General features: G+C 33.7%; 1 protein-coding gene across 1 annotated transcript in view; it reads left to right on the top strand.

The window, feature by feature from the left end:
* Positions 1 to 1,425: 1,425 nt before the first annotated feature.
* Positions 1,426 to 27,865, top strand: part of LOC129005070 (kinesin-like protein Klp98A) — a 92,412-nt gene continuing 65,972 nt past the window's right edge. Inside the window, exons 1-4 of the mRNA XM_054433862.1 lie at positions 1,426 to 1,923; positions 5,288 to 5,354; positions 9,248 to 9,334; positions 27,395 to 27,511. Coding sequence (XP_054289837.1) covers positions 1,877 to 1,923; positions 5,288 to 5,354; positions 9,248 to 9,334; positions 27,395 to 27,511 — 318 coding nt within the window. The 5' untranslated portion in view covers positions 1,426 to 1,876. The remainder of the gene's footprint in view (positions 1,924 to 5,287; positions 5,355 to 9,247; positions 9,335 to 27,394; positions 27,512 to 27,865) is intronic.

The raw sequence follows: 27,865 nt of genomic DNA, 5'->3' as shown, positions 1-27,865 counted from the left end.
AGCTGCTACAGGGAAACTAAAGTGTGTTTTTTTATTAAAATATCAATAGCTTAGTATGATGAATAAATCCACCAAGTGTTATCAAAATATCTCCTTAAACAAGCCAACTACAACATTTACAATATTCTCCATACAAATAATATGGGAATTTTAAATTAACAATTTTTGAATTTTCTCCGTAACCATTCACCGTACATAAACACTTAGATATACTAAATTATTAGTTTTTTATGCTCTTTAAAAAGGTCTGGAGAAAAATTGATACATTTTGTTTTTTTAAGGGTAAAAAAAAAGGGAAAACCCTATTTTTACCTCATAAAACCCCCCATTAAGCCTCGTTCCCATGGTCCGATCATGCTGGTTCACGAACTCATTCAAGTTTATACAGTACTGCCTTACACTTTCAAACAAAATTTGATCAAAATCAGACAAAAATTACTCAAGTTATCGTCCGTAGTTATATAGCCTATAGATATTTAAAAATTTGAACGAATAGTGTTTTTGGCCTCTATGGGGACATCAAAATGAAAAAGAAAATGATTCCCAGGCCTTACCACGAGACCTACGGTAGTCGGTAATAGCTACTTCCCTATAGGGAAATTCGCTAAAATATAATTAATTGTATCAACCTAGGCTTTTCCCCCGAATTTTCAATGTGTTAAGGATATAGCTGTTATTGATATTTTTCACGGAAGTTTTTACATGTATTGCTATTTTAATTTGCCTACAGCATTTAATATAAACAGTGTTAAATAATAATTAACTATGTCTAAATGCATCTAAATGTCTTTCTCTAAAAACGTTCATTTACAAAATTAATTATTCTCGCCAATTTCTATATCTGGCCAGGGGGTAAAATTCCGGGGGTAAAAATCAGTGCCGCACATCTATTGTTGCCTAAAACCTAGCCTAGCTATATGGACAAGGGGATAGTCCCTCCACGTCGACTACCTTTTTGGTATAAGGCGAAACGTCCTTCCGGCTTTTATTGCTTATCTAATTTATAACGGTAGGTGTATTTTAATTAGACTCCCAAATGAACGGGGGTAAAAATCCGACCCCGAAAAAACTTGAGAGCGCCCAGGTTACTACGTCAGTTCTGCTCAGGAGATAAAATTCCAGGGGGATAGAAGATAGAATTCCGGCAACCCTTTCTAGCTACTCAGTCACTAGTCAGTAGTTGAGTGTTTTATTGTTTTTTTAGACACTCTTCTGCGTTTGTGCCGTCGCTGTTTTTACCCAGAGGCTAATGACTGACATGGCCCTCATTCTCTCCTCTCACTCCCCACTCTAGTCCCTCAAAAACTCAAAAACTCAGTCCCTCTCTTCCCTCTCTCTGTTTTTCAGTCTCGGTCCTCGGTCTCAGTCTCCATGCATGACCATCCGATCCATTCCATAGTTTGTGCCTCTGTGTCTGGTCTCAGACAGTGCCACTCAGCCTGCCTTCTGTTTGTTGCTAGTGAAAGAAGAAGGAAGCAAGGAAAAGGAAAGAAGGATGGCAAAACAAAACAACGCAACACGAAACGTCAAATTGTGTGATTGTCTTGTCAATGAGAGCATTGATTGATTAATGGTATGGTAGTGAAGTGATTTTTAGTGATGGACTGGACTGCAGTTAAAAACATGGTCGTTTGCAATCCTATTCATATTCAGTGATGGCATACTAGACAAGTTTTGTTAAAATTTACCAGTGTTTATTATTCTTCCTATGCAGTTTGAGATATTCGATAGGCCTATAAGTTAGGCCCTTGTTAAGCACAGCACTGATGTTTCCATTTAAATATAGGCCTAAAGACCCTTTTGGGATTAAATAGACCACTAACTTATATTAACCTAACTCCAAATACATTTCTACACCAAAATACAAAAATATATAATGGCATCTGTAAAGGTTGCAGTGAGAGTGAGACCCTTCAATCAAAGGTAGGCTTGCTCTTTGATAGGTAACTTATATCCGATGATGAGTGTAATAAGTTAACAAGGCCTAATAATAATAGCCTAACTAGCCTAAATTAGGCAGAGGACATTTCTTGGAAAATAGGCCTGAGCCTAGGCCTACTTAATGTATGAGACAAAGCCTATTGTACATTTTGTATTGAATGGTGAATAAAGCTTTTGAATGTGAATTGACTGGAATTATTAGTAGGTAGCTGACAGATTGCTCCAGTAGCTCACTAAGGCCCTACTGTACTTAGAATAAGTATACTCTTAATAAGTATACTCTGAATAAGATTACTCTTATTCCAATGTTTGTAGCTGTTTTAACTCAAGGGCCTATTTTATCAATTGATAAACTGTGGGGAAGCTACTCATAGAAAACAAGGGTGAGGGTAGGCTAGGCTAGGCCTATTCTTCAGATTACAACCGTATAAGATTGTAAACTGGAATGAAGAGGCACTACAAAAATAAGGGGTACAGTTTCTTAACTGGGCTACGCTAATATTAATTGAAACTATCGAATTCCTATTGTAAGTTCTGTTTGTATCACACAAAAACCAATGTTCTTACGTACTAGGCCTAGCGACCTGTGCCGTTCGCGTCACCCTTAAACTTAGGCCCTATATACTGTGTATGTACTCGGTGCGCAAGCAGAACGTACTGGCTGAAATCACTTTCAGCCTGGCTACAACCAGCATCACTACCCCCACATGAGATATACATTTTTGATAGGTATCTTACTTAGCCTACTTATATACCTTAGCTTTTCACCTCCTGAATAAGAGTATGCCATTATTTTTTAATGGAAATTAATATTACTAGGTGATATCTTTGTTCAAATATACCTACAACTTTTAGAAGTCTGTCATCGGGATTAGGCAAGTTGAATATCTAAAATACGTAGTTGAAGAGAAGTTTTTTAGGTGTTATGTTGATACATTTTCGAATGGTCAACTTATCTTTATGTCTCTTGAAAAAAGAAGTTGCCCAATCAGGACCAGGGAGGTTGTTTTTGAATTTTGGTACAGCTCTACCCTGTCTCTGAAGATAACCTTTAGTTATAAACCTTAAATCGTCATAGGTCAAGGGAAACCCCCATTCAGAAGTTTTTATCAACACTTTACATAAAATTAGCTCTTCAGCGTCACTAAACACTTTTTGTCCACCTTTTTAACACATCCTGTTTTTTTACATTCAAACATTGTGTTCCTTTTTGAATACCATACTTTTTACTGGGACTGTTTAAAGATAGATGTTTTTCTTAAATTTTTTGAACTGCTTGCAGAAGTGTTTCACGTGAATAGTTCTATATTAACTTTGCACCAACCTTTGCACCTTTGCACGCTTGTAAGTTCTTGGCATTTTGAAATAAGTTCTTACGTCATAACAGTACTGTATTTCAATTATTTTTCAAACAAAAATGACCTGAAACAGAAAAAAAATTGAAAACCATCAACTAAGTGTTGTTGGCGCATAGTGTTCATGTTCACCCTCTGAATAAAGGCTGTTCATCTATACCCCCCAAAACAAGAAAAAGTAGGTACAATGAAAAATAAAAAATAAAAAACTCAAAAAGTACTTGTTTGAAAACAATTTCAACCATCACATCTTACTTTACAAGGAGCCAAAGTAACTCTGATAAAATATTCAACTTATACATCCTAAAGGTTGTTCTTTAATACAGTATATCAAAGTTTTAAGCAAAATTTTTCCCTGTAAAAAAACTTTCAGATTATTTTTTTTTGTGTTTTATGGAGGCCAAATAACAACAAAAATCAATATCCCAAGTAGGGGTCTCAATCCCGGGATCCCGGTTAGTTTTTGATATACCTAGAAATCCCGGGATTGGCATCTATTTATCCCGGGATTAACGGGATTGCAAAACCTATGATTATATAAATTTTTTTGTTAATTTGACGAGTTTTACTTACGGAAAATGAATAAAAATACACCCAATTGCTATAGGACGATAAATTTATACAGTAGGCCTGGTATGAAATATGGTAGGCTATTAGCTGTGATCTACTTTAATTGCACAATTTAATTATCATCAAACTCAATAGGTCAACATAGTGTAAATATATGTTTCAAGTGTACCTATTAGATATTTAGATTTACCTTCTAAAAACGTTATTAGGCCTACATTAGTTAAAAGTTAATTAATAACAGTAGGCTACCGGTATAAATTATTTTGAGTTTTACTCTTGTCATTAAGTTAAACGCAAACAACCCAATTGATGTGGCAAACATAAAATATGGCAATCGGTAATTGAAGTATTGTTTTCTTAACATAGTTAGGCTACATTAAAGGCCTGAGAATATAAACAGACCATTATTAATTCATTATTAAGATTAGGTCTTAAGTTTAGGGTCTATAACTTTATCTTCGTATTTGGTTTTAAGTGCGGTGATTAATTTTTTTATAATCCTAAATTAAGTTTTTCGAACACACGTTAGTACATAAGCAGATGGTTTGTTGTTGTTTGTACCTTAAATTGTTTTATTGCTGTCAGTCAACATAACATTTTTACGCTGCAACTGATGATTCTTCCGATATTATCTTTATCTTAATAGCCTATTTTGATTTATTTAGTTTCCATATTAAGTTAGCATATTATTCTTAGTAGCCAAACTTCCAGGTGTGCTTCTTGGCAAGTTTAGTTTTGAGTGAATCGTGACGTGTAGGCTACATGCTAGTGCGCTTGCTGCTGTTTTTTGTATGTATTTATTAAATTCTAATTTTTACACTGTAAATAAGAAAGATTGATGATGAAAGTTCCGTGTGGTAATATTTTTTTACCTAGAAAACGGCATAATTGCGCAGTGTAACATTGGCAAGGCCAGTTTAAAACATTAAGGACTCAACAAGGGGACTTCACGCTCTTTTAAAATGGCAAAAAAGTTAAAATAATAAAATAATATAATCCTGGGATTGGTCCCGGGATCGGCTAAGAGAAATCCCGAAATCCCGGGGATTGGATTGAAGGCCTGGGATTGAGACCCCTAATCCCAAGGCTTGGGCATGCAAGAAAAAATATTTGTTACCTATACAATAAGTTTATTATTTTGAGATAGAAATAAAATTTAACGATTTCTTAGTTTTTGTTCATCTTCACCCCAGTGGTCATCTTCACCCCAGTTGACGGGTACACAATTACTTAACACTATCTTATGGTTTGTCAAAATAATTCTAGATCAGTAAGATGGCTGTCAGACTTACATATTTGAGTGTGTTATTAGAATGAGTATTTATTCAGAATGAGGACCCTAAGATAGTTCAGAGTCATTACATTTTTGACTGAAAATAATTCTGGTATTATATCAAGTTATATTATTTTATTGTTTCTAGGGAGAAAGATATGAACACCAAACTTATTATCAATATGGAAGGAAAAAAGACCAGAATAATGAGCAAGGTAAGTTCAAGACCCCCATGTAGCTACTGAAAATATACATTTATGATTAGAGTGTCAGTTTAACTTTCTATCTTTTTATTTGTTATTAGAAATTAAACAGAAACTTATATTTTAAAATATTTAATAGTAAAAATTAATCTGATAATGAGAAAACGAGGTGAAAAAGCTACAATTTGACAGCCAGCATTGTTTATGTTAGCCCACAACAATACTTGTAGCCTATATGGTTGAATGATTGCGTAAAGCTAAAGGAGTTATTTCAGCTAGAACAGTTTGAACAGTTGTAGGTATTCCTTAAGTGGTCGACTGAGCTTTGGCCACATATGTGTTGGTTGAAGGCCATTGAATATTGTTTTTGTTGACAGTTACTTGATACCTGTGATAGACTCAGTTTTTGTCAATGGAAGTATAATGTAGACTAAACATGTTTTGAACAGTTTTCTCAAGTATGTAGCCTATATATCAATGAATCAAATAAAAATAGGTTGTATATTTAAAACTAGGCTACTGAAAAAAACACACAGATTACATTTCTGTAACAATATTTTAGATGATAAAAATCGTTAACAATTATTTACAATGTTTGTACATCAAAATTGAAATTGAAATGTAGTACACTAAAAGTTTCAATTTTATTAATAATTGTGTGTAGCCGTAGCCTATTATGTGTAATCATTTTTGTTAAGTGTCTTAATTTGGAAATAAGGTATGGTTAACTTTAGAGACAACCAGCAATAAAGAACCTATTCTTGAAAAAAGTTCAAGTTACTATAAAGGGTCTATCTCAGAATTCCTTGCCCCCTTTTTGTTGATTTTTTTATCGAGACAAACTTATTTTATAAGCATTTAAAAATGGGTCAAAAGTTATTTTTATTAAACTTTCAATAACTTAAGCATCAGTTGAGCTAAAAACTTGAACCCAGCCATAATTCCTGTGTAATATGTTAAAGACCTTATATAAATTAGTGTACCATTACTGTTCCAAAACTACAGCTCGAGTGGATGTTAGGTGTCAAGGATTTAATGAAATTCACAAAATGTTAGAAAAATATATGAAAAATGATTTTCTGGATGCATGGAACAAATCCACAAAGGGGATCAGGAAGTCTGAGAGTGTTAAGACATTTCAGTAGGTAGCCAAATTGTTAACAACTTTTTATGATGTTTATAAGTTCATGTTAATTTACAGTTTTGGAATAGTGCCTCATAATTGAAAAAAATTGTATTAATTACGTGCAACGTATCCAATTTGCAAAGTAAAGTAAAATTGACAATGAAAATAAAACATCAAAAATGTTGGCTGCATTGAGGTTAGGTAACAGTACAGGTCCATGATCAGCCTGCGCCTAGTCTCTCTGGCTCATGTTGCACTATGGTGTCATGTTACGTGCCTTACCTTCATTCCTACCTCTACTTGCCTTCATTGACTCTCAAAGACAATACAGTAACATTGGATTGTTGAAATCATCATTGATTCTTGGACTTTAGAGGGTTGCGACATTATCACATAGATAAAATCCATTAGTGATCGGCGGTATTTGAACCCAGGGCCTCTGGCTTCGAAGCCCTGAGCTCTACCATGAGACTAGATCAGACTCCGGTGCAAGAGGGACAGGTTCAATTCACAGCACACCCACAACAATTTGATTGACTTTGACGGCTTTCCCTTCAAGCATTTTACATTCTTTAGAAATGCTACTGGTGTTGACAAAAAAATTTTTGTATTATACTTCGATCCTAAGTTTTATTTAAATATTATTTATATGTGTAAATAGTTTTGCTAACTACCATTGCATAGGACTTTTCAAAAGGTTCCTTGTTTTAAGATGTTGATATTTTAAGACCAAACAAATATTATGGCTAGCAATACTTTGTTAAGAAGTAAACAGAAACTAATTTTATGCATGTTTAAAAACTAAAACATTAGTTTTATATAAAATTATAAATATTATAAACTCCCACTTAAAGTAATAGGTCTCCAATGAAATTTTGATAGATCACGAAAAACCACAATGAAACAAACTCTTTAGTAATATGTTTTCAAATTTCCTTTGAAATTTTAGCTGTTTAATTAATTAAAAAAAAATAAGCTTTTTGGGTCTTTATGAGTCTAAGACATGTACAGAGTTTTAGTCAACTAAATTAGTAGAAAATTTTACTTTAAGAATTCTTAAGTAAAACATATTTTGCAAAATAAAAAATAAACTTGTGTGTTACAGTTGTTTATTTAACATATTGGATTAGATTGACATTGTGTTTAATTTAGGCCTACTGATTTAAAACGTAAGAATTGGGTTTGAGACTAGTTGTTCTGCCCGTGCCTCGCCTCGGGGTGAGGAAACAGAGAAGATGATTATTCACACCCTTGTCCAAAGCAAACTGCCGGTTGATTAAGCGTTTGTTCTTGATGTCAATTAATTTTATCAATACCCATGTCACAAGGAAAAATACTCTACAGATATTTTTTTCCCACTTGGAACACATACGGATTCCGTCCAAACTCTATGGTTCTTGTGTCACTTAAATTGTATACACAATATTTGTAAACAACATCAATTTCTGTATAAAAAATATATAATACTGAACTAAAAAGTGAACAGTTAGAACATAATCCAAAAATTTGAACTTTATCCCACATTATAAGAAAAACTTACTGTCACTTCTCTTGGATGCAATAGACAAATCTATTGTAGAATCAAAAGGTTAACTCAAGGAAAAGTAAACAAACTAAATTAAAACAAATCTAATAGCTGATGTACGGTATCTTCAATATTTTAAATGTGATTAAATACAGCCATTTATTTAGGTTCCTGTCCCTAGAGGAGAGTTTATCGAAAAACTGATAATTTACAAGGAAGTTTCAAATCACGACCTTTCATTCAATAACGCTGTTGATAGGTGTTCGGCTTATGGTTTTCTCAAAAGGTCGGATGCTTCCTAACTTTATACAGTGTGATTGAAAAGTCCCGGAATGGTGTTTAATATATTTTACCATTCAAGATAAAGTAACAAACCTTGGTATATCAATAACAACCATAAATGTCTACTCATTCAAGCTATAATTACTTTTTTACCTCTTAAGGGGGACGGCTCATAAGGAGTCAGACGAAATTCCGTTAGTAAAACACAATGATGCAAACCCGAACTCAAACGGACAACCGAGTAAAAAATTACAGCAGTTCAAAGATTCCTTGAATTTGCACGTGGTAGAAGTCAAAAGAATATCAAAAACGTAAGCATATGGTTGATATGCACATCACATTAAAGGTATTTATTAGTAGGTATTCATCAATAACAGCTGGGTATAAAATGGCATCCGTTCAAAGATTCAAAATGACAGATTCAAGAAATATTTGAACGGCTGCCATTTTTGACTTGGTTGTCAGTTAGAGTTTGTGTTTGCGGTATTACCTTTAATTTGATACCAAACTCTGTATCACTTTGACCTTTAATTTGATATGCTGCTATTTAAGATTGTATATTTAAATTTTACTTTCTAATTAAATCTGAACACTACTTTTATATTTGCTCTAAGAGTATCTCTAGAATAGTACAGTTACTTGAACTCGCACCATAGTGTAGAAAGCCAGAAATGATTTTAATCATAATATTAACAAGACTACTGAAAGTTTCAAATGAAAGTAATTCCCCTAATTGGTCTCCTTGCAAGCCAATTACATTTTACAGCTGATATCTCGCTCATCAGTAATGGAACGCTCCAACACCTTTGGCATTAATTTAATTGGTTCAATTTGCTTGCAGGCAAGTTAAATCAGCTTCAACAAGATCAATGCTATTTAGATTTTTTGTTCTCATGGTTTTCTCGTCATATTTTCTTCCTGTAACGTCGAGATCACCATATAAATTTGTAATGTACCATTACTTTGTTGCAGAGCCCAGACCAGTTCAAGGACTTCACATTCGACCACTCGTACTGGTCATTTGACGAGGGTGATCCTCACTTTGCCTCACAGGAGCAGGTCAGTCACACTGATCGCTGCATGCAAAAACAGTTTTAAAATATGTTACTTAAAAAAAACTAATAAATTGAAAGAGAATCAATTATGATGCATGATTTGGGTTTTACTTCATTGTAGCCAAAAACTGTTAAAATACTGGACAAAAATTTGCATAAAACCTGACAAGGATACCTGTATATTGGCGAGAATCACAAAACCAACTAGGTACCTACTGTAATTTCTTAAACTAAAAAAAAATACCCCTGCCGCAGCAAACCTGCCGACTAAGCGAATTTCATTTGTCTGAGTTGATTTTCAATTAAATGTATTTAAATAACATTATATTTAACGAGTACCTAGGTTTGCTGCTACAAGGAAACTATTTTGGTGTTTTCAGTAAAATATTAATAGCTTAGTGTAAAATAAAAATAAACGGTATCAGCATTCTGACACATACTTTCTCCCATAAGTTTGTCAACAACCTTTATCATGTGTAAGCGGTGAGAGTAAATATACGGAAATGGGATTTGTAAGATTTTCTTCAGAATTTAAAGGACTATAACATACTAGATTTGTATCAAAATTGTTCGAGCCAATATTGGGAAAATATGATTTTCCGTTATTTTATGGTGTTTTTATGGGGAAATAACATAATTTACAGTAACTTTTGAACCGTAATTTTTACAGAGATGGGATTTGTACCATTTTGTTCAGAATATAAAGGACTATAACATACTAAATTTTTATCGAAATCGTTTAGGCTATTTTTGGGAAAATCTTTTTTTTTCCGTCATTTTATGGGGTTTTATGGGAAAATACCCATTAAAAAAAAATTTCTAAGAAATGAGAAAAACTATCAAAATTGTAAGGATCATAACATACTATGTTAAATAAAAACGGATTTTTTTGTCTAAAATCCTATTTTTCGTTATTTTATGGGATTTTTATGGAAAAATAACATAATTTACCATAACTTTTGAACCGTAATTTTTACAGAAATGGGATTTGTACCATTTTGTTCAGAATTTAAAGGGCTACAACATACTAAATTTTTATCAAAATCGTTCGGGCCATTTTTGAGAAAATCCGATTTTTCCGGTTTTTTATGGGTTTTTATGGAAAAATCCCCATTAAAAATCAAAATTTCAAAAAAATGAAAAAAACGCCTGGAGATACCATGGATTAGAACCTACATACCAAATTTCATCGAAATCGGACCACAGGTGTAGTCTCTAGCTCTGTACACATCCAGACACACAGACACACACACACACAGACATCACTTCGTAAACCACTTTTTTGGGTCCAGGGGGACCCAAAACGAATATATCCACTCAAAACTCAAACTCGAAAATTTTGACGAAAACAATACTTTCTCCATATACTATGGTATAGGGGGAGAAAGTAAAAATTGCCAAATTTTATTAAAATATATCCATAAACAAGTTTTACAATATTCTCCATAAGAATAACATAGGAATTTTAAATTTACAACTTGAATTTTCTCCGTTACTAATAACCGTACAAAAACACTTTGATATACTAAGTTATTTGTTTTTTTAAGCTCTTTAAAAAGGTTTAAAAAGAAATTTGGAAATTTTGTGTTTTGAGGGTCAAAAATGAGAAAAACCATTTTTTACCCCATAAAACCCCCTGCAAAACCCCGTTCCCATGGTCCGATCATGCTGGTTCGCGAACTCATTCAAGTTTATCCTGCCTTACACCTTTAAACCAAATTTCATCAAAATCAGATAAAAATTACTCAATTACTCAAGTTATCACGTTCACGGGCGTATATATATATATATATATATATATATATATATATATACATATATAAAAATTTTAACAAATGGTGTTTTTTGGCTCTGGGGACATCAAAATGAAATAGTAAATCTGTCCCGGGCCTACGTCTTACCGTGCCACCTACGGTAATAGCTACTTCCCTATAGGGAAGTTTGCTAAAAACTCATTTGGATTATTAAACCTATATGGGAGAAGTGGTCATGTTAAATTTTTGGTACTGTATACTCTGTGATTGTAGATCATATCAAACTGTAGCCATTTTTGCGAGAGACAAAATAAGTCATACATTTTGTTGACAAAAACCACTCATCAATGAGCGTAATCTTTAACTGAAAACTGAATTCTGTGTTCAATTGATATAAAAAAGGAAATTTTTGCAATTAGAAAAATCTTTTCCTCTGGGAAGATTTTTAAAACTCACACTATATCAGCACTGAGATAGAAGGGAACTGGATGTAGCACTGGCACGACGACTACTAAAAAATCAACTCACTGTAAACATTTTTTATGTTTTACTAAGTAAAAGAATCAATCAGCTCATTGTCTCATGGCTCTATTACAACACCACAATCCCTAATCAGCCCCTAGTTCCAATGTAGCCTACTAAGTTTAATGTCTACAATGCACTATGCTCCTAGTACATATGACGGCCAACTTCTCAATTATCTCACTTAGTGCTAGATACAGTTGTATCTCTAGCTCAGTGGATATCAGCCATATTGAATAGAAGTAAACAGCTGACAAAACAAAGATCATGTGTGTAATGCACACAGAACAATGACAACAAACACATGCTGTGTAACATACCCAAGCTATGGTTGAAAATGTAACAAACTGGAAGTATGCCATTCAAACTGCAAATTGAATAGCTTGTGGTTTAAAATTGTATTGTGCCATATGCAAATTTGTTAACAATACATTTCCATTCTCTTCTTGAGTCATTAATAAGACTGAATACATTTAAATAAAAAAAAAAATATATGTAATTTTGGTCGCCAGACATTAACAAAAATCTTGAAAAGTGAATTTATTTTCGAGTTAGACTATGATTATAAAATAGTTTATGAAAAATTTGAAAATGATAATGTCTGTTTTATTGGATTTGATAATAAGTCTCTAATTGAATTACTTGTATCCATACAATTTAGTTATGCCTACTATATTTTAAATGAATTCAGTGTTTGAAGAATGGAATAAAAAGATGTTTTTATCTACAATCTTAGTAAATATCTATTTCTTTATATTATTAATTAAAGAAGCCAGAGACAACAAAATAATTGCTTACATTTCAAGCGCAACACACAACTTGAATGCAAGACTCACATTCTTTTAAAGGCAAATCTGAATACAGGAATAATTTGAGAAAGTGTTTATGAGCTATTTTGATAGGGGGGCCACCAGTTGACCGACAAGATACTTGGTCGTCTTGCCACTAGACCGTCTTTTTTAATTAAATAGATAAATACTGAAAACCAGTACGTCGACAAGTTATTTCATCGTCAGTCCAGTTGACCGGCCTGTAAATCTAAATTATTATATACGAGAAACCAACTTGTCGTCAATTCTCCCGACCGACTTACCACTTGCTCGTCTTTTAGGTGGGGATGTGTTGAGCGGCAGTGCCAGCGGCGCGCGCAGCTGTGGAGGGCACTGCAGGCGTACCAACTGTATCTTGTAGCGGCGGTTTTCATTCCGACGATTTTCAGCTATCACAATGCAGCGGACTAGCGAGGTTCTTATTACGTGTAATTGTTTGTTTCTCAATCGATAACATGGACAACCTTATGCAGCTATAAGTCAGGAAACATTTGTAGAAACATTAAAAAGCAATACCAATTTATGAAATATGATAAAATATTCACAGGAAATGTTGATTACTGTATATACATCGTGAGTATCTCCAGCAGTTACACACTGGTGATCTTTGAGTTGACTCTTTTAAACTCATTGATTATTACTTTTTTTCGTTTTGAAATAAATTCTGTAATACTTTGAAATTGCTCGAATTCGAGCAACATGTACTCGAGTTTGAATATTAAATTAACTAACATATTTATGTAATAGGAGGGTCAAATATTGTTAACAGTGGTGAGGTAACTACCGTTACATTTATTCAATTGAGAGATAAATACAAATTGATAATACCGGTTATTTAAAGCTTTGTTGTCTAGTTTTCCCTCTCTTAAAAAAATAAAATAAAGAATGAATTTAGACTTTTGGTGACATTAGTTTGTACTATTTCTCCTTAAATGACACTGCTGTCTTGGTAAGCAATAGTTATCTCGGTAAACTATTTATTTGCTGAAGTGCACAGTGTGCTACTTAGCCTGAGAAACATCTTTTGTTTTATGATTTTGTTGTAGGCCTATTGAAAACCTTGTCTAGAAGGAATTCCTATTGCCTGTGTTACCGGGGAGAAGTTTTTCTTAGTAAAGTCTGTAGACGTCTTCGGTTTTACACAGAAACATGTAATTATAATTGAAGAAGTACATGTTTTATCCTCTCACGTTGTTGCGTGGACAATACTATGGTGATTCAATTCTGTGTACTTCAATTGTCTAACTGGCCCTAACTGACGCATCCTTGTTTTTTTTTTTTACTAAATAATGTAGTCTTTACTTCCGTGGATCTTTGCGTTTTATTGTGTAACTGTCCTCAAGTAAGTCTGTGTTCTGAGTAAGTACTTCAAATGCACGGCACTACTGTATATTCAGATTTTCTAATGAACTATCATAGATAAAAGGAGTATAGACATGTATGTATGACAGAGTATGTCTACTCCTTTTATCTATGGTACTATTTCCAAGTTCATCTGGACGACCCTGCAAATCGTTTCTATTAAAAAAAATTGTATTTGGTTTATGTTTATGAACTTGTATGAGTGTTGTTAACTAAAGCTAAATTCACATCAAATTAATTAATTTAATTTATTTTAATAGTAGGCTATTTCTAATTAATTTCAGTTTTAAGAACATATAGTAAATAAATCCTTGTTGAAACGGCTGTACTATCCATGCAATTATTGTCAAACTATATGTTCAAAGATTCCTGGACGGCAATGTTATAATACTAGTTGGAGCAGAGGTACTGGATCTAGGGTTAATACAGTTTTGTGACGTGTAAGGTATATCACTGCAGAAGTAGTTAGCTCAAGAATTATGACGCGGATGACAAAGATTGGTAGCTTTTGCTATAATTATAAAAAAAAACCAAGTACATAAAATCATTCACAGTTTTTTTTCACAGTCTATTGAATAGCCTGCAGTTAAGTTCACTCTAATGAAGAATATAGACGTGGCCAGAGTTCCAAACGATTTAAGTAACAACTGTTTACATGAACTATCCTATATGTAAGTTTTTTTTTTTTATAGTGTGCAATGTACTTATTGAATTTTCATTAGTAATATATCATGGCTATATCGTTTATGTAAAAGTATCAAAAGATAGTAAAACGAAAACGAAACAATCAACCAAGACCAGTGACCGAAACAAGTGTCGAGCTGGCGGCGCCGCGCCTACCTCGGGATTCCCTGAGGGCAATAATTCATCTTTGAAGTAACACCGGTAACACTGACTCACTGGCCGACACGGATACCCGCCTACCACCCCCTTTGTGTCGTCACCCTATGACCACCGGTCGGTCGGCCACCCATCCAAGGAAACTCTAGACATCGGCGGCTCTTTGTCGTTCGTTGACCAGCGTATTTTCTAGAGTTGAATGTATACCCTCACTCACATCAGGGAATAAGTAAACTGTAGTAGTTTTCTTGTTTATGAAAATATTTGCATTAAATTAGAAAAAAATCATTTATTTATTTATAAAATGTTATTATTTTACAAAAAAAAAAACACACTTTTACCCTCCCTGTTGCAGCAAACCTAAGTACTTGTTAAACTTATTATATTTAAATATGGAATAACTGTGATATTTTCAAAAAGTCATTTTAGTGTAAATCCAATCAGGCAAATAGAAATTTGCTTAGTCTGCAGGTTTGTTGCGGTGGGGGTATATTTCGTCATAAACTCTTTTGCCACTTAAGAGTCTTCAATAGTAAAGTGGCAACTAAAACGCAACTCCTGCGACCCAATTCTGGCGGCGCTCTAGAACTACCCGAAGGCCTTTTCCGGTATTACGCGTGCCGCATCACACAAGTAGTTTTCCCGCGCCCCTATTCAAACGCTTGTAGGCGAAGAAAAAGAAAGCGAGTTGACGACCGAGGCTAGGTCGACCCGATCGACTTCGACAGCTGTTTTACCGTCTCTCTCCCTCTCTCTCTCTGTCTTTGGATGTGTAGGGTTGGCGAGGGTTGTAAAATTGCTGAAAGTGAAAGGGACGTGGCTGGCGCTACGTTCCTAGTTTTTGGCCTCTTGATGCTAACACTGGGTCGGCTACTCGAGATCAAACAACAGCGTGTGTTTAGTACAAAATTGGGTCCACAGTCACATCTATCTATATATTTAATACACAGTTGTAACACTGTTTTCTCAGTAATTACTGGACCGATCTACAAGATATATGTCTCAAATTAAAGGGGATGGTGTGTAGATTTGCCGAACTTCCTTAGAATTTACGGTTTTTCTAAGGGCTACGATCTACAGCCCTTTAAAGGTCGAGTCAATACAATTCTTATTGAAGAATATAATACACAGTTTATAAATTATTCGTCAGCTGTTTAATGTTTGTCAAACATTTGTTATTATTTTTATAATTATAACCTCACTTTCAGTATGCAATTATTAAACTTGGAGTTTCTGTTTATAAACACACGATTTTGATCAAGGAAAGTGTATTTGTTAACTTATTTTTGAAATGTTTTAGTTTTCCTGCAAAGTGATCTGAAGGGAAGTGGTAAATGAGTTTAAGTTTGAGTATGGAATGTGAAATAATACCCATAGTAGGGAACGGAAACTTATTGTTTTGATCAATATAATTTATTCTCTACGGCCACCAGAATAATTATGGGGAAATCCGCTTGCAAGTTGTACATATAATTGTTAATGAGTGGGAAACATACAAACATTTTATAGTAGGTGACGAATCTTACTCAAGATCAGTGTTAGACGTTCAGTGGTACCAAACTTTACCTTCTCGAGATGGCGAGTACGCTGGGATACGTGGAACTACAATATATCAGTGCATTTTTTTTTTCAAGTACACAGGGAAGTTGCTTGAGAAACTGTGACTTACGATTTCGGTTCTGGCGAAGATGTATCTGACTTGATGTTTAATGGCAATGTTGACTCGGGTCATTATAGCGTTATAAAACTTAATCATTAACCCCAGGGTGTGAAAAGTACAAAAAGAAAAAGAAAAGGTAATGATTAACCGGGCGTAAAGAGACATACCGAACGAAAAAAAATTAGAGAACCATCGAACTGAAAAGGTAAAGAGCGGTGTTGGTGTTAAATGTGCTCTGGAAGTCCCCACAAAAAAAAATACCTACTCTTTTGAATTGGGGTCGTTAGATTGGATTTGTCAGTACTGCAAATCTATGAATTTTGAGTCAGAACAGACTAACTGGGACACAAAAATGTTTTAGTTTTCCTGCAAAATGATCTGAAGGAAAGTGGTAATTGAGTTTAAGTTTGAGTATGGAATGTGAAATAATACCCCTATTAGGGAACGGAAACTTATTGTTTTGATCAATATAATTTATTCTCTATAGCCACTAGAACAATCATAGGGAAATCCGCTTGCAAGTTGTACAGATAATTGCTAATGATTGGTAAAAATACAAACATTTTACCGTAAGTGATTAATCTTACTCAAGATAGGTGTTCGACGTCCAAATTTTACCTTCTCGAGATGGCGAGTACGCGGGGATATTTGGAACTACAATTTATCAGTGAACTAGGCCTATACCCTAACTATATTTTCCGAGTAGGCCTACACAGGGAAGTTGCTTGAGAAACTGTGACTTACGATTTCGGTTCTGGCGAAGAAGTATCTGACTTGATGTTTAATGGCAATGTTGACTCGGGTCATTATAGCGTTATAAAACTTTATCATTAACCCCAGGATGTGAAAAGTACACAAAGAAAAAGAAAAGGTAATCATTAACCTGGCGTAAAGAGACATACAGAACGAAAAAAAAACATGTAGAGAACCATCGAACTTAAAAGGTAAAGAGCAGTGATGGTGTTAAATGTGCTCTGGAAGTCCCTTCTAAAAAATACCAATTTTTTTATCGGGGTCGTTAGATTGGATTTGTCAGTACTGCAAATCTATGAATTTGGAGTCAGAACAGACTAACTGGGACACAAATATTTTTTTCCTTATGTTGTCACAAGGGTAAGGTAAAATGAACTCCTTATTAACATTTCGAGTTTATGGAAAATCTTATCAACAGCGACTATAAAAAAAGTATTAAGGGTCAAAAAAGACAAAAAACTATTTGAGTAAAATATAATACAAATCTGCATTTGAAATGGCCAGTTCTAAGTCTCACTTGAATCAACATCTTTCTGGTAGTGGTAGTCTACATAGTTTTAAAATCCACGACTCCTTTTCCATCAAATTGGACCGTTAATACCCTCTAACATTGAACAAAGTATGATCAAATTTATATATACGACGTAAACACAGCTTTAACTCACAGTATGGGTCAAAGATTCGTGTAATGCGACCAACTGCTGATGCGTGATTTACATGTAGGCTAAGTGACTATCTTTATTCCATACAACAAATGTAATGAAAAAAAAACGACGAATATAGGACTATACTTGAACAAATTATCTAAATATCATAAATAGCTGCTTATTAGGTTATCAGCATTGCCCAGTTCGTATACTATTTATTTCTCAAATGAAACTAGAATTAATATAAAACATTCATTTGGTTAAAATAATATATCGGTTTGATTAACATAAAATAGTTTATACAGGCAAACTATCAGTTCTTTTTCGTGTAAAAAATTAAACAACCCCTAAATAAAATACAAAGATAAACAGTATTTGTTAATTATTATTTCTTATATTGCTGACAATATTCCCGTGGCGGAGCACGGGCGGTTAACTAGTACTTATTTAATACGCAAGAAGGATTTTTGTGACAATTATTCCTCCGAAACTACTGAACCGATTGACATGTTTTTGGTGTCATTGGAAAGAGCGTAACGTGAAGTTGTGCAGGAAACTTTCTTTTTAGGTAAATAATTAGAGAGTGAGGCCCTGGGACCCTTTAAAGTTTCGTATTTCTCCATAAGATTAACACGGGAAACAAACATTGTTTTGAAACTCCAGCTGTTGTCAGGAATTAAATCTATCTTCTATCTATATATTAATAGGCAAGCATGTTTCTTTAAAACCTTTTTTCTCAGCTCGTGTGCATCGTAGGGAAAATCTACGCATACCGTTAGAAAGCTATTTTCCTGTAGGTGTGCAGAATCCCTTTATAAATTTAAATAGGCTCAAAGATAAGCACAAAAAATGAGTTTAAAGATTTGAAAAAATTAACATGGATCTTATGCGTTGCCATGCTGGTGACGAAATAACAACGAAATATAAACAGGAAATCAAAACAAATGGAAGAAACTCCAATCACATGTTTTATTTACAGTGTGAGGTGAAAATAGAGAAGTGAGTACATTACATATTTTTGGTCGAGTTTCGACCACTGGACGACCTCTCGTATTAATAATTAATTGCTCCCCATGGAAGCATGAGAGTTCTGTAGAGTTTGTAGCCTACACCTTATTGTCTACAAATTGGCTAAATAACTTAGGTACAGTACATTATAAAAGCTGACAGACTTTTTATTTTGACTTAAATTGTAAGCTTACCATTTCCCGTCCATGGGCAGTTTGATAGTTAAAAAATAACCCTTTAAACTGGAATAGGACTGTTATGTAAATTGTGAGTATTTCCATTAGTTAATAATCTTTTAGTTGACTCTTTTAAAATCATCGGAAATTATGACTGTTATTAGTTTTTTAACAAGTCATTTGTTTATATGTAACTCCTGTACTTCTTTGCAATTGCTCGATTTCGAGCAACATGTACACTAGTTAAGCTATAATTTTATACAATAGCTAAGATATTCCACATTCCAACCAAATATCTGGCCGAAAGTAGTTTTTGATTGCATTTCAATTGAATAATTTGTAACGAATCGAATTAAACCACGAATCGGACATACCATGATCCGTATGTCAAAATGTATGTTTTAATAGGTGAGGAATCCGATTATGGTATTTTTAAACTTTCGAAAATGTATGGTTTAGGCTGTAGAGATAAAATTACGGTGAAAATCAAATATATAATTGAAACGATTTTTTGTGTTGAAATTCTAAAATAAAGTTCTTAACTCCTACCCCAAAATATACCGATTCATAATGTTTATTACAACTATGATCGATAATGTAGCCATAAGGAAGATACAAATTCTTATATTTCGCGCGACGAATATGAAAATATATAGGTTTTTATTAAGGAACGGATTGTACAAATATATTGATCCGTATGTCGAAATGTATGTTTTAGTAGGTGGGGAATACGATTTTGGTATTTTCAAAGTTTCGAAAATGTATGGTTTAAGCTGTAGAGAGAAAATTACGGAGAAAATCAAATATTGGTTTTAAAAGATTTTTTTGTGTTGAAATTCAAATATAAAATTCTTAACTCCTACCCCAAAATATGCCGATTCATAATGTTTATTACAACTATGATCGAAAATGTAGCCATAAGGTCGATACAAATTCTTATATTTCGCGCGACGATTATGACAATATATAGGTTTTTATTAAGGAACGGATTGTACAAATATATTGATCCGTATGTCAAAATGCATGTTTTAATAGGTGAGGAATCCGATTATGGTATTTTCAAAGTTTCGAAAATGTATGGTTTAAGCTGTAGAGAGAAAATTACGGAGAAAATCAAATATTGGTTTTAAAAGATTTTTTTGTGTTGAAATTCAAATATAAAATTCTTAACTCCTACCCCAAAATATGCCGATTCATAATGTTTATTACAACTATGATCGAAAATGTAGCCATAAGGTCGATACAAATTCTTATATTTCGCGCGACGATTATGACAATATATAGGTTTTTATTAAGGAACGGATTGTACAAATATATTGATCCGTATGTCAAAATGCATGTTTTAATAGGTGAGGAATCCGATTATGGTATTTTTAAACTTTCGAAAATGTATGGTTTAAGCTGTAGAGAGAAAATTACGGGGAAAATCAAATATTGATTTTAAAAGATTTTTTGTGTTGAAATTCAAATATAAAATTCTTAACTCCTACCCCAAAATATGCCGATTCATAATGTTTATTACAACTATGATCGATAATGTAGCCATAAGGTCAATACAAATTCTTATATTTCGCGCGACGATTATGAAAATATATAGGTTTTTATTAAGGAACGGATTGTACAAATATATTGATCCGTATGTCGAAATGTATGTTTTAGTAGGTGAGGAATACGATTTTGGTATTTTCAAAGTTTCGAAAATGTATGGTTTAAGCTGTAGAGAGAAAATTACGGAGAAAATCAAATATTGATTTTAAAAGATTTTTTGCGTTGAAATTCAAATATAAAATTCTTAACTCCTACCCCAAAATATGCCGATTCATAATGTTTATTACAACTTACTATGATCGAAATTTAAACTGAGTCTATTTAAACTGTGCGTGACACAATGATGATAATATCTTACTTTTGTCATTTTTGGCTAAGCCACTCCACTACGGATGATTATTGTCATGATTGTAATACTCTGTTTATTTCTTATGTACTGTAAAATATTCATGGCAGCTTCACCGCAGGTGAAGCCTTGGGTTGTATTTACTATGCCATTAGATAAGCTAATACGATAAAAATCAATGGCAGCGTTATTAAGAAATGTAAGCATTTCAAGTTGATCGAATAGTGGAACTAATTATGTGGAATGTTTGCTGAATAGCATTAGACACTGTGACGTTTGACTTATTTCCAAAGTCAACGAACACTGATAACCAGTGCAAATTTTAATCCAATATACCATGTGGTCCTATTGTGGTTTAATGTCAAATGCTCTTTCATTTTCAAGATGAGCTCGCTCGCATCAATCAAACACGTCCTGGTTGATGTTCGTGTACTACGCTCAATCCGGATATTGTGGCTACACAAATGCCAATAAAAATAATCAATTATAATCAGCTATTCGCTTAGTTAATTTTGAAATATTTAAATTGTTCAGATCAGACAAATTGACAACAAAAATTGCGTTGTAAAAACTCACTATGAGATATTGCTGATGAAGGTATGCGAAGGGGTGGCAAGGTCATCCAACGCGGCTTCTCTTTCATCTACGCAGTACTAGGCTTCTCTGGACTTCCCCAATACTTTCGTTCTCACGCCGATGAAGGACAGGTCAGGTTGATTGGAAATGGAAAGAAGTTGTAAAAGGTGCTTGTCATATTTATGATAGTCTCTATTTATTTAGGGCTTATAAGGGTGTTGTTAAGTTAGGGAAAGCAGACGCGGTGGCGTTCTTTTGAAGATATTGACCGCCCTAGTGGCAAGTCCCGCACCCGTGGACTTTCCCCAAGACTTTTGTTCTCACAGTGATGTACGTCCAGAGAATTGTAAATTAAAACTGATTTATATAAGTTCCTCGTTATTTTAGTACCTTACCTATTCGGTGAAGGTTTTTAGGGGTGTTCTTAAGTAAGAGAATAGGGATGACAGACACGGTGGCGTTCTTTAGAAGTGGTAGGTCCCGCTCCCGTCAACTTAAATATTTGAAGGGTTTGGTATTTTTTTTATTTTATTCAGGGGTGAGGAAAGAGAAAGTCCAGTCAGCTGCTTTGGAATGCAGTGGTCCTGTCTGTGGAAGGGCAGTGACGGCCATTATAAACACACCAAGCACTGATGGGTAGGAAGGGAGAATGTTTGTTTAGTGATTGATATATCATCTCAAGTGTCAAAATATTGTCTTCACTTGATGTTGATGTTCATTATCTGACAAGTTAAAGGTCATTTGTTTCTGTTGTAGTAGTGTAAAAATGTGACAATGTTTGATTACAACACAAGTACCAGGAGAGCTTACTCGAGGTAGCAGGTTATTTCATATTTAGCGATGCATATTTGGCTAAATACACTCTCGCCAATTCAGTGAATACAAAAAGACTATTTAAATGCCTATCGTATTTTGTATTCGTATTTCAGGAGAAGACCTCTTGTTCATCTTTACATGCAAACACTACGTAAAATATCTTCTGGGCCGTGACGGACAGACAGACAGAAATTGAGAAAAAACATTAAAAGTTTTTTAATGTATAAACGCAAAAACAACAGAAAATATGTCATTCTGAACAGTGTACAGACAAAACTCTAATTTTAGTGGAAGAATATTAGGAAAATGGACCTAACAAATTCGAACTACCTAGAAATTTTGCACAGCTGTTAAGTAAGCCATGTTCTTGAAAATGTCAAAAGTCCCCGGAAATCCCTGCTGTGCTTCAGCCGCCATCTTGGAAAATGGCGGCCAGTTTTCGTTTTTTGACAATATTTCCCAAACTATTGGTATTAGAGAATTTTTGTAAATACAAAAGTTAAAGAAAGTCTAAAAATACACAATTTTTATTTTACAAGGTTTGCTCTATCTCTAACGGCTATTGAGATAAATAATAAAAATAGTTTTACATTTAAAATTCCCATGTTATTCTTATGAAGGAAAAGAAAATTGTTGCAGTTTGCTTATTTATGGATATATTTTTATCAAACTTGGCAAATTTATTTATTTTGTACTAAGCTATCAATATTTTATTCAAAAACACACTTTATTAGTTTCCTTGTAGCAGCAAACCTAGGTACTAGTTAAACCTACTGTTATTAAAATATAAAAAATCATAAAATTTAGCAATTTCTTTCCAAACCATTTTCCATTTCTCTTTAATACTAATAAGGAAAAATTAACAATCGTGTCTAAAAATGAATTTCCATTTGCCTGCCTGGATTTTTATTAAAATAATACCTAAAAATGAAAGATAGAATCCCTATTTAAATAACTTTAAATTTAACAAGTACTACGTTTACTGCTATTGGAAGGGTTATAAAGTGTGTAATTATGTTAAATATCATTAGCTTAGTATAAAATAAATAAGTTTGCCAAGTTTGATAAAAATATATCCATAAATAAGCAAACTGCAACAATTTTCTTTTCCTTCATAAGAATAAAATGGGAATTTTAAATTTAAAACTATTTTTATTATTTATCTCAATAGCCGTTAGAGATAGAGCAAACCTTGTAATATAAAAATTGTGTATTTTTAGACGTTCTTTAACTTTTGTATTTACAAAAATTCTCTAATACCAATAGTTTGGGAAATATTGTCAAAAAAGTGAAAATTGGCCGCCATTTTCCAAGATGGCGGCTGAAGCACAGCAGGGATTTCCGGGGACTTTTGACATTTTCAAGAACATGGCTTACTTAACAGCTGTGCAAAATTTCTAGGTAGTTCGAATTTGTTAGGTCGAATAGCATTTAAATCCCTAAAATTCCTGGACTATTTTATTTGCAGATATTTTATATACAGCACCATTTGATTAACTGTATTTTTTCACTTCTATAACAGATTTCGTTTCTCATGACGCTTGATGAACGACTTATACACCTAATAACAACTTACTTAAATAGGCAATCCTAACGAACTACTGTTGCAGTAAACTTAACTGTTACATATGTTTGAAATTTACAACATCTTGCATAATTACAATACTTTGTGCCTGTTGGCTACTATGAATCGTTTGGATTAATTAAAGATATTAAACTTTTTTGGTATAGGCCTACACAAGGTAAATTGACCTCCATATTACCCAAAATTATACACAGGTCCTATATATATACTAGTGTACATGTTGCTCAAATTCAAGCAATTTCAAAGTATTACAGGGGTTATTTCAAAACCAATACCAGTCATATTTAAAAAAGTTTAACTCAAAGTTTAAAAAGAGTTTAAAAAGAGTCAACTCAAATATTACCATTGTGTAACTCAGACCCTGATTACCTAAATCCCTGATCTTCGTTATTGATAAACCTAAAGCATTCCGGCTGGTTTTCTCCTTCTCAAAATGCCTCGCTGTACAGGCAACACATGTCATTGATAGAGGGTCAAATTGAGAACGAAAAGTCTTTTAGGGGTAGTGTTAGCTCGCATTCGTAACCTAAAGTTGAGATTGTCCAGGGTCAGGTGCTGACGTGTACGCCTCCTTTCTATGTTTCGTTGTCGTCGCGTCGGAGGCATTTAAAAGAAAAAAACAACAAATAAACAAATTATAGCTACACAAAACAACGATAAATGCACAAATTTAAGTTACAATCATGCTAACACGATCCGTCATAGCGACACAAAGCAACGATAAATATATAAATTCAAGATACAACCATACTAACACGGTCCATTTTCGTTTTGGGGGTTATGTTTACACAAACTCAAATAGTAATAGTATATTTCGTACCAAGGGCCGAAAATGAGAGATAGTTTTTAAGTTCGAGACGAAGTCGAGAACTTAAATCGATCGAGAGCTGCAAAACCATTTCGGTCCGTGGTACGAACGCTATTTTTCACCACACTATACCCTATTACCACTATTCACCACTATAAAAATATAATAATGTACACTGATCGTCAACACAACTAAAACATTAAGGTTAAGAAATAATTTGAGGAATCAGCAAAAATATAAATAAATAGTTGCTAGGCAACGGTGACAATAACACAATTCTATATTGCAATGCTATGGATTTTGATTGTGTATTTAAAACGCATTCATGTTCTAAGTAAGTAAGCGGACAGCTGATTTTGCAGCCCCGGCCTGTAAAAACCTGCTCGGTCCCCAAATTGGCGACAGCTGGCATGGCCAGCAAAACGTAACTTTCAGCCACCAATTAACGTATGTAATACAACCAAAAACATCATAGTGTGGTGAAATAGTATATTTCGTACCTAGGGCCGAAAATGAGGTTTTGCCGGCTCGAGATAGCTTTTAAGTTCGAGACGAAGTCGAGAACTTAAATCGATCGAGAGCCGCAAAACCATTTCGGTCCGTGGTACGAACGCTATTTTTCACCACACTATACCCTATTACCACTATTCACCACTATAAAAATATAATAATGTACACTGATCGTCAACACAACTAAAACATTAAGGTTAAGAAATAATTTGAGGAATCAGCAAAAATATAAATAAATAGTTGCTAGGCAACGGTGACAATAACACAATTCTATATTGCAATGCTATGGATTTTGATTATGTATTTAAAATGCATTCATGTTTTAAGTAAGTAAGCGGACAGCTGATTTTGCGGCCCCGGCCTGTAAAAACCTGCTCGGTCCCCAAATTATGGACAGCTGGCATCGCCAGCAAAACGTAACTTTCGGCCACCAATTAACGTATGTAATACAGCCAAAAACATGATAGTGTGGTGAAAATAAATTTACTCAATGCGTTTCATTGAATCGAAAAATAAATAACAGCAATTAAATTATACAGCTGATCAAAATGTAAACAATTATGTTCTTCATAAGGATAACATGGGAACTTTCAAAGCCACTGGGGCAGAACCCAAGGGACTTTGTAAAAAATGTAAGGCCAGTTGGCAAATCTACGCGACACGCTCTTTCCAATGAGATGTCAATGGATAAAATCGGTTAAGAAATGGCGGAGGAGTTCAACCGACAAAGTTTCATGTAGCGTATTAATTATAAATATATATATATATATATATATATATATATACACCATATTACCACACTACAAATGTAATTCTACAATATACGGTACGTAGTTTTATCCAAAACAAACGATCAAAACCCCCTAATGATATTGTTATTTGATTCAATAGTCAATGCACATAAGCGAGTCTTATCTTTCAAAGCAGATTAAATAATACAAAGGCAGAGGAATGCGCGAGAACGAGGTCACGTCACGGTTGCTATAGAAACGACGAAACTATCCATTAGAATTGCGCGCCAACGTCAACTAAACTCCAGACTGTATAAACACGCCGAGTGTGTAGTGTTCGACGGAGCTAGGCTACTTTCAGTTGGCAAGACTGGCTTCTAGCCTCGAGCGACGTGGTTCAACCACGAGAAGCGCCTCAAACTCCTGGGTAATCCCCGGTTAGCTCCTCCCACTCTGTCCCCTATCCCCACCTAAAAGACGAGCAAGTGGTAAGTCGGTCGGGTCGATTGACGACAAGTTGGTTTCTCGTATATAATAATTTAGTTTTACAGGCCGGTCAACTGGAATGACGATGAAATAACTTGTCGACGTACTGGTTTTCAGTATTTATCTATTTAATTAAAAAAGACGGTCTAGTGGCCAGACGACCAAGTATCTTGTCGGTCTACTGGTAGGCTCCCATTTTGATATGAGTTATGAACAATACATTTCATCATAAGGCATAACAGTCAATGACTATTTCTGTTTGTATTGTTTATTCGTTAAAAATATGATTGACTAATGTAAAAATAAATTGTAAACAACTATAAGCACACTTGTGAAAAAATTTAGAAATACTATAGTGTGGAGCCAGGAAAAGTAAATTAAGAGCAAGAGGAAAGTAAGTTCCTCTTTTCTATTCTTTTAGCCTACATTATTTCATGGAAAATGATTACAAGAAAATATATATTTCTTTTTTCTTCCTAGATATTGTTATTCTTATGCCAAGATATTAAAAATAATGCTTTTCTTTTTAGTCTTTTCCACAACAATCATTAGACTGCAGGTCAAATTCATAATTCATTTTGATATCCTTTTCAGAGGAGTTTGGTTGTTGTAAGCTTTAATTGAGACCCCGCCCACACAAAAGTTTAGTTCTTCTCTTGGGTGTGTATAATTTTTCACAAGTTTAAAGCAAATTGTTTTTGTTAATTAACAAAAAGTGATATAAGTTTTCATAACTATACATTGTTAACTTAGCAATAATTTGTGTTTTAGACCCTATTAATTATATTTTAAATATATTGTAGCCCTATTACTTGTGGAGAAATAAAGATTTATTATTCATTATTTATTTATTGTTATCATTTGTGTTTATATTGGCTTTCATAAGGAATAATTACGTTAGAAATTAATGAACTAAATAGAAATAGTAACTATTTTCCTTACATATTTATAAAGAAAATATTTCTATTAACTTAAAGACTGGTACGGTTTTACTACCCAAATAATTAAGAAGTTATTTATATGTTTTCTTATACGTACGTTCGTATTGTTTGACGTCACTGTCATCAGTTTTTTAGTTTCAATGAGTTTTAACTACTGTGTTGCAGGTGTTTAGAGACCTAGGCAAGGATGTGGTGGATGCAGCGTTTGAGGGCTACAATGCCTGTGTGTTCGCTTATGGACAGACTGGCAGTGGGAAAACTTTCACAATGACTGGATCCCCTGTGAGTACCGGTAACAAACAGTATTCCTCTCAAGCAAAAAAACTTCCAAGATGTTCTCACAAATAAATAGTTTTCAAACATAATATTTTAATATTTCAAATATCATACAGAAACCCTAATTTAATTTGTAATAATTTTAAGTTTTATATCGCCTAGATCACCTTTTGGAAGCCCCAAAAAGAGTTCCATTTAAGGTTAATCATTAAGTCAATAGTTAAAGAATGTGTTGCCTTAGCAGTGGAGAAGATCAAGGTAACACTTACATTGGTTTTCATTGTTTTATAATTTTTATGGTATTCAAAATAATTGGATAGCGTTGATTTAATTGCAACTAATCAATTAAACTCCAAAGAT

The sequence above is a fragment of the Macrosteles quadrilineatus genome, unplaced genomic scaffold (assembly GCF_028750875.1).
Source record: "Macrosteles quadrilineatus isolate MER2022 unplaced genomic scaffold, UCM_ALF_1.0 Scaffold_15__1_contigs__length_3749704, whole genome shotgun sequence".
Classification (NCBI taxonomy): domain Eukaryota; kingdom Metazoa; phylum Arthropoda; class Insecta; order Hemiptera; family Cicadellidae; genus Macrosteles; species Macrosteles quadrilineatus.
This window is presented reverse-complemented; position numbering and strand designations above follow the sequence as displayed.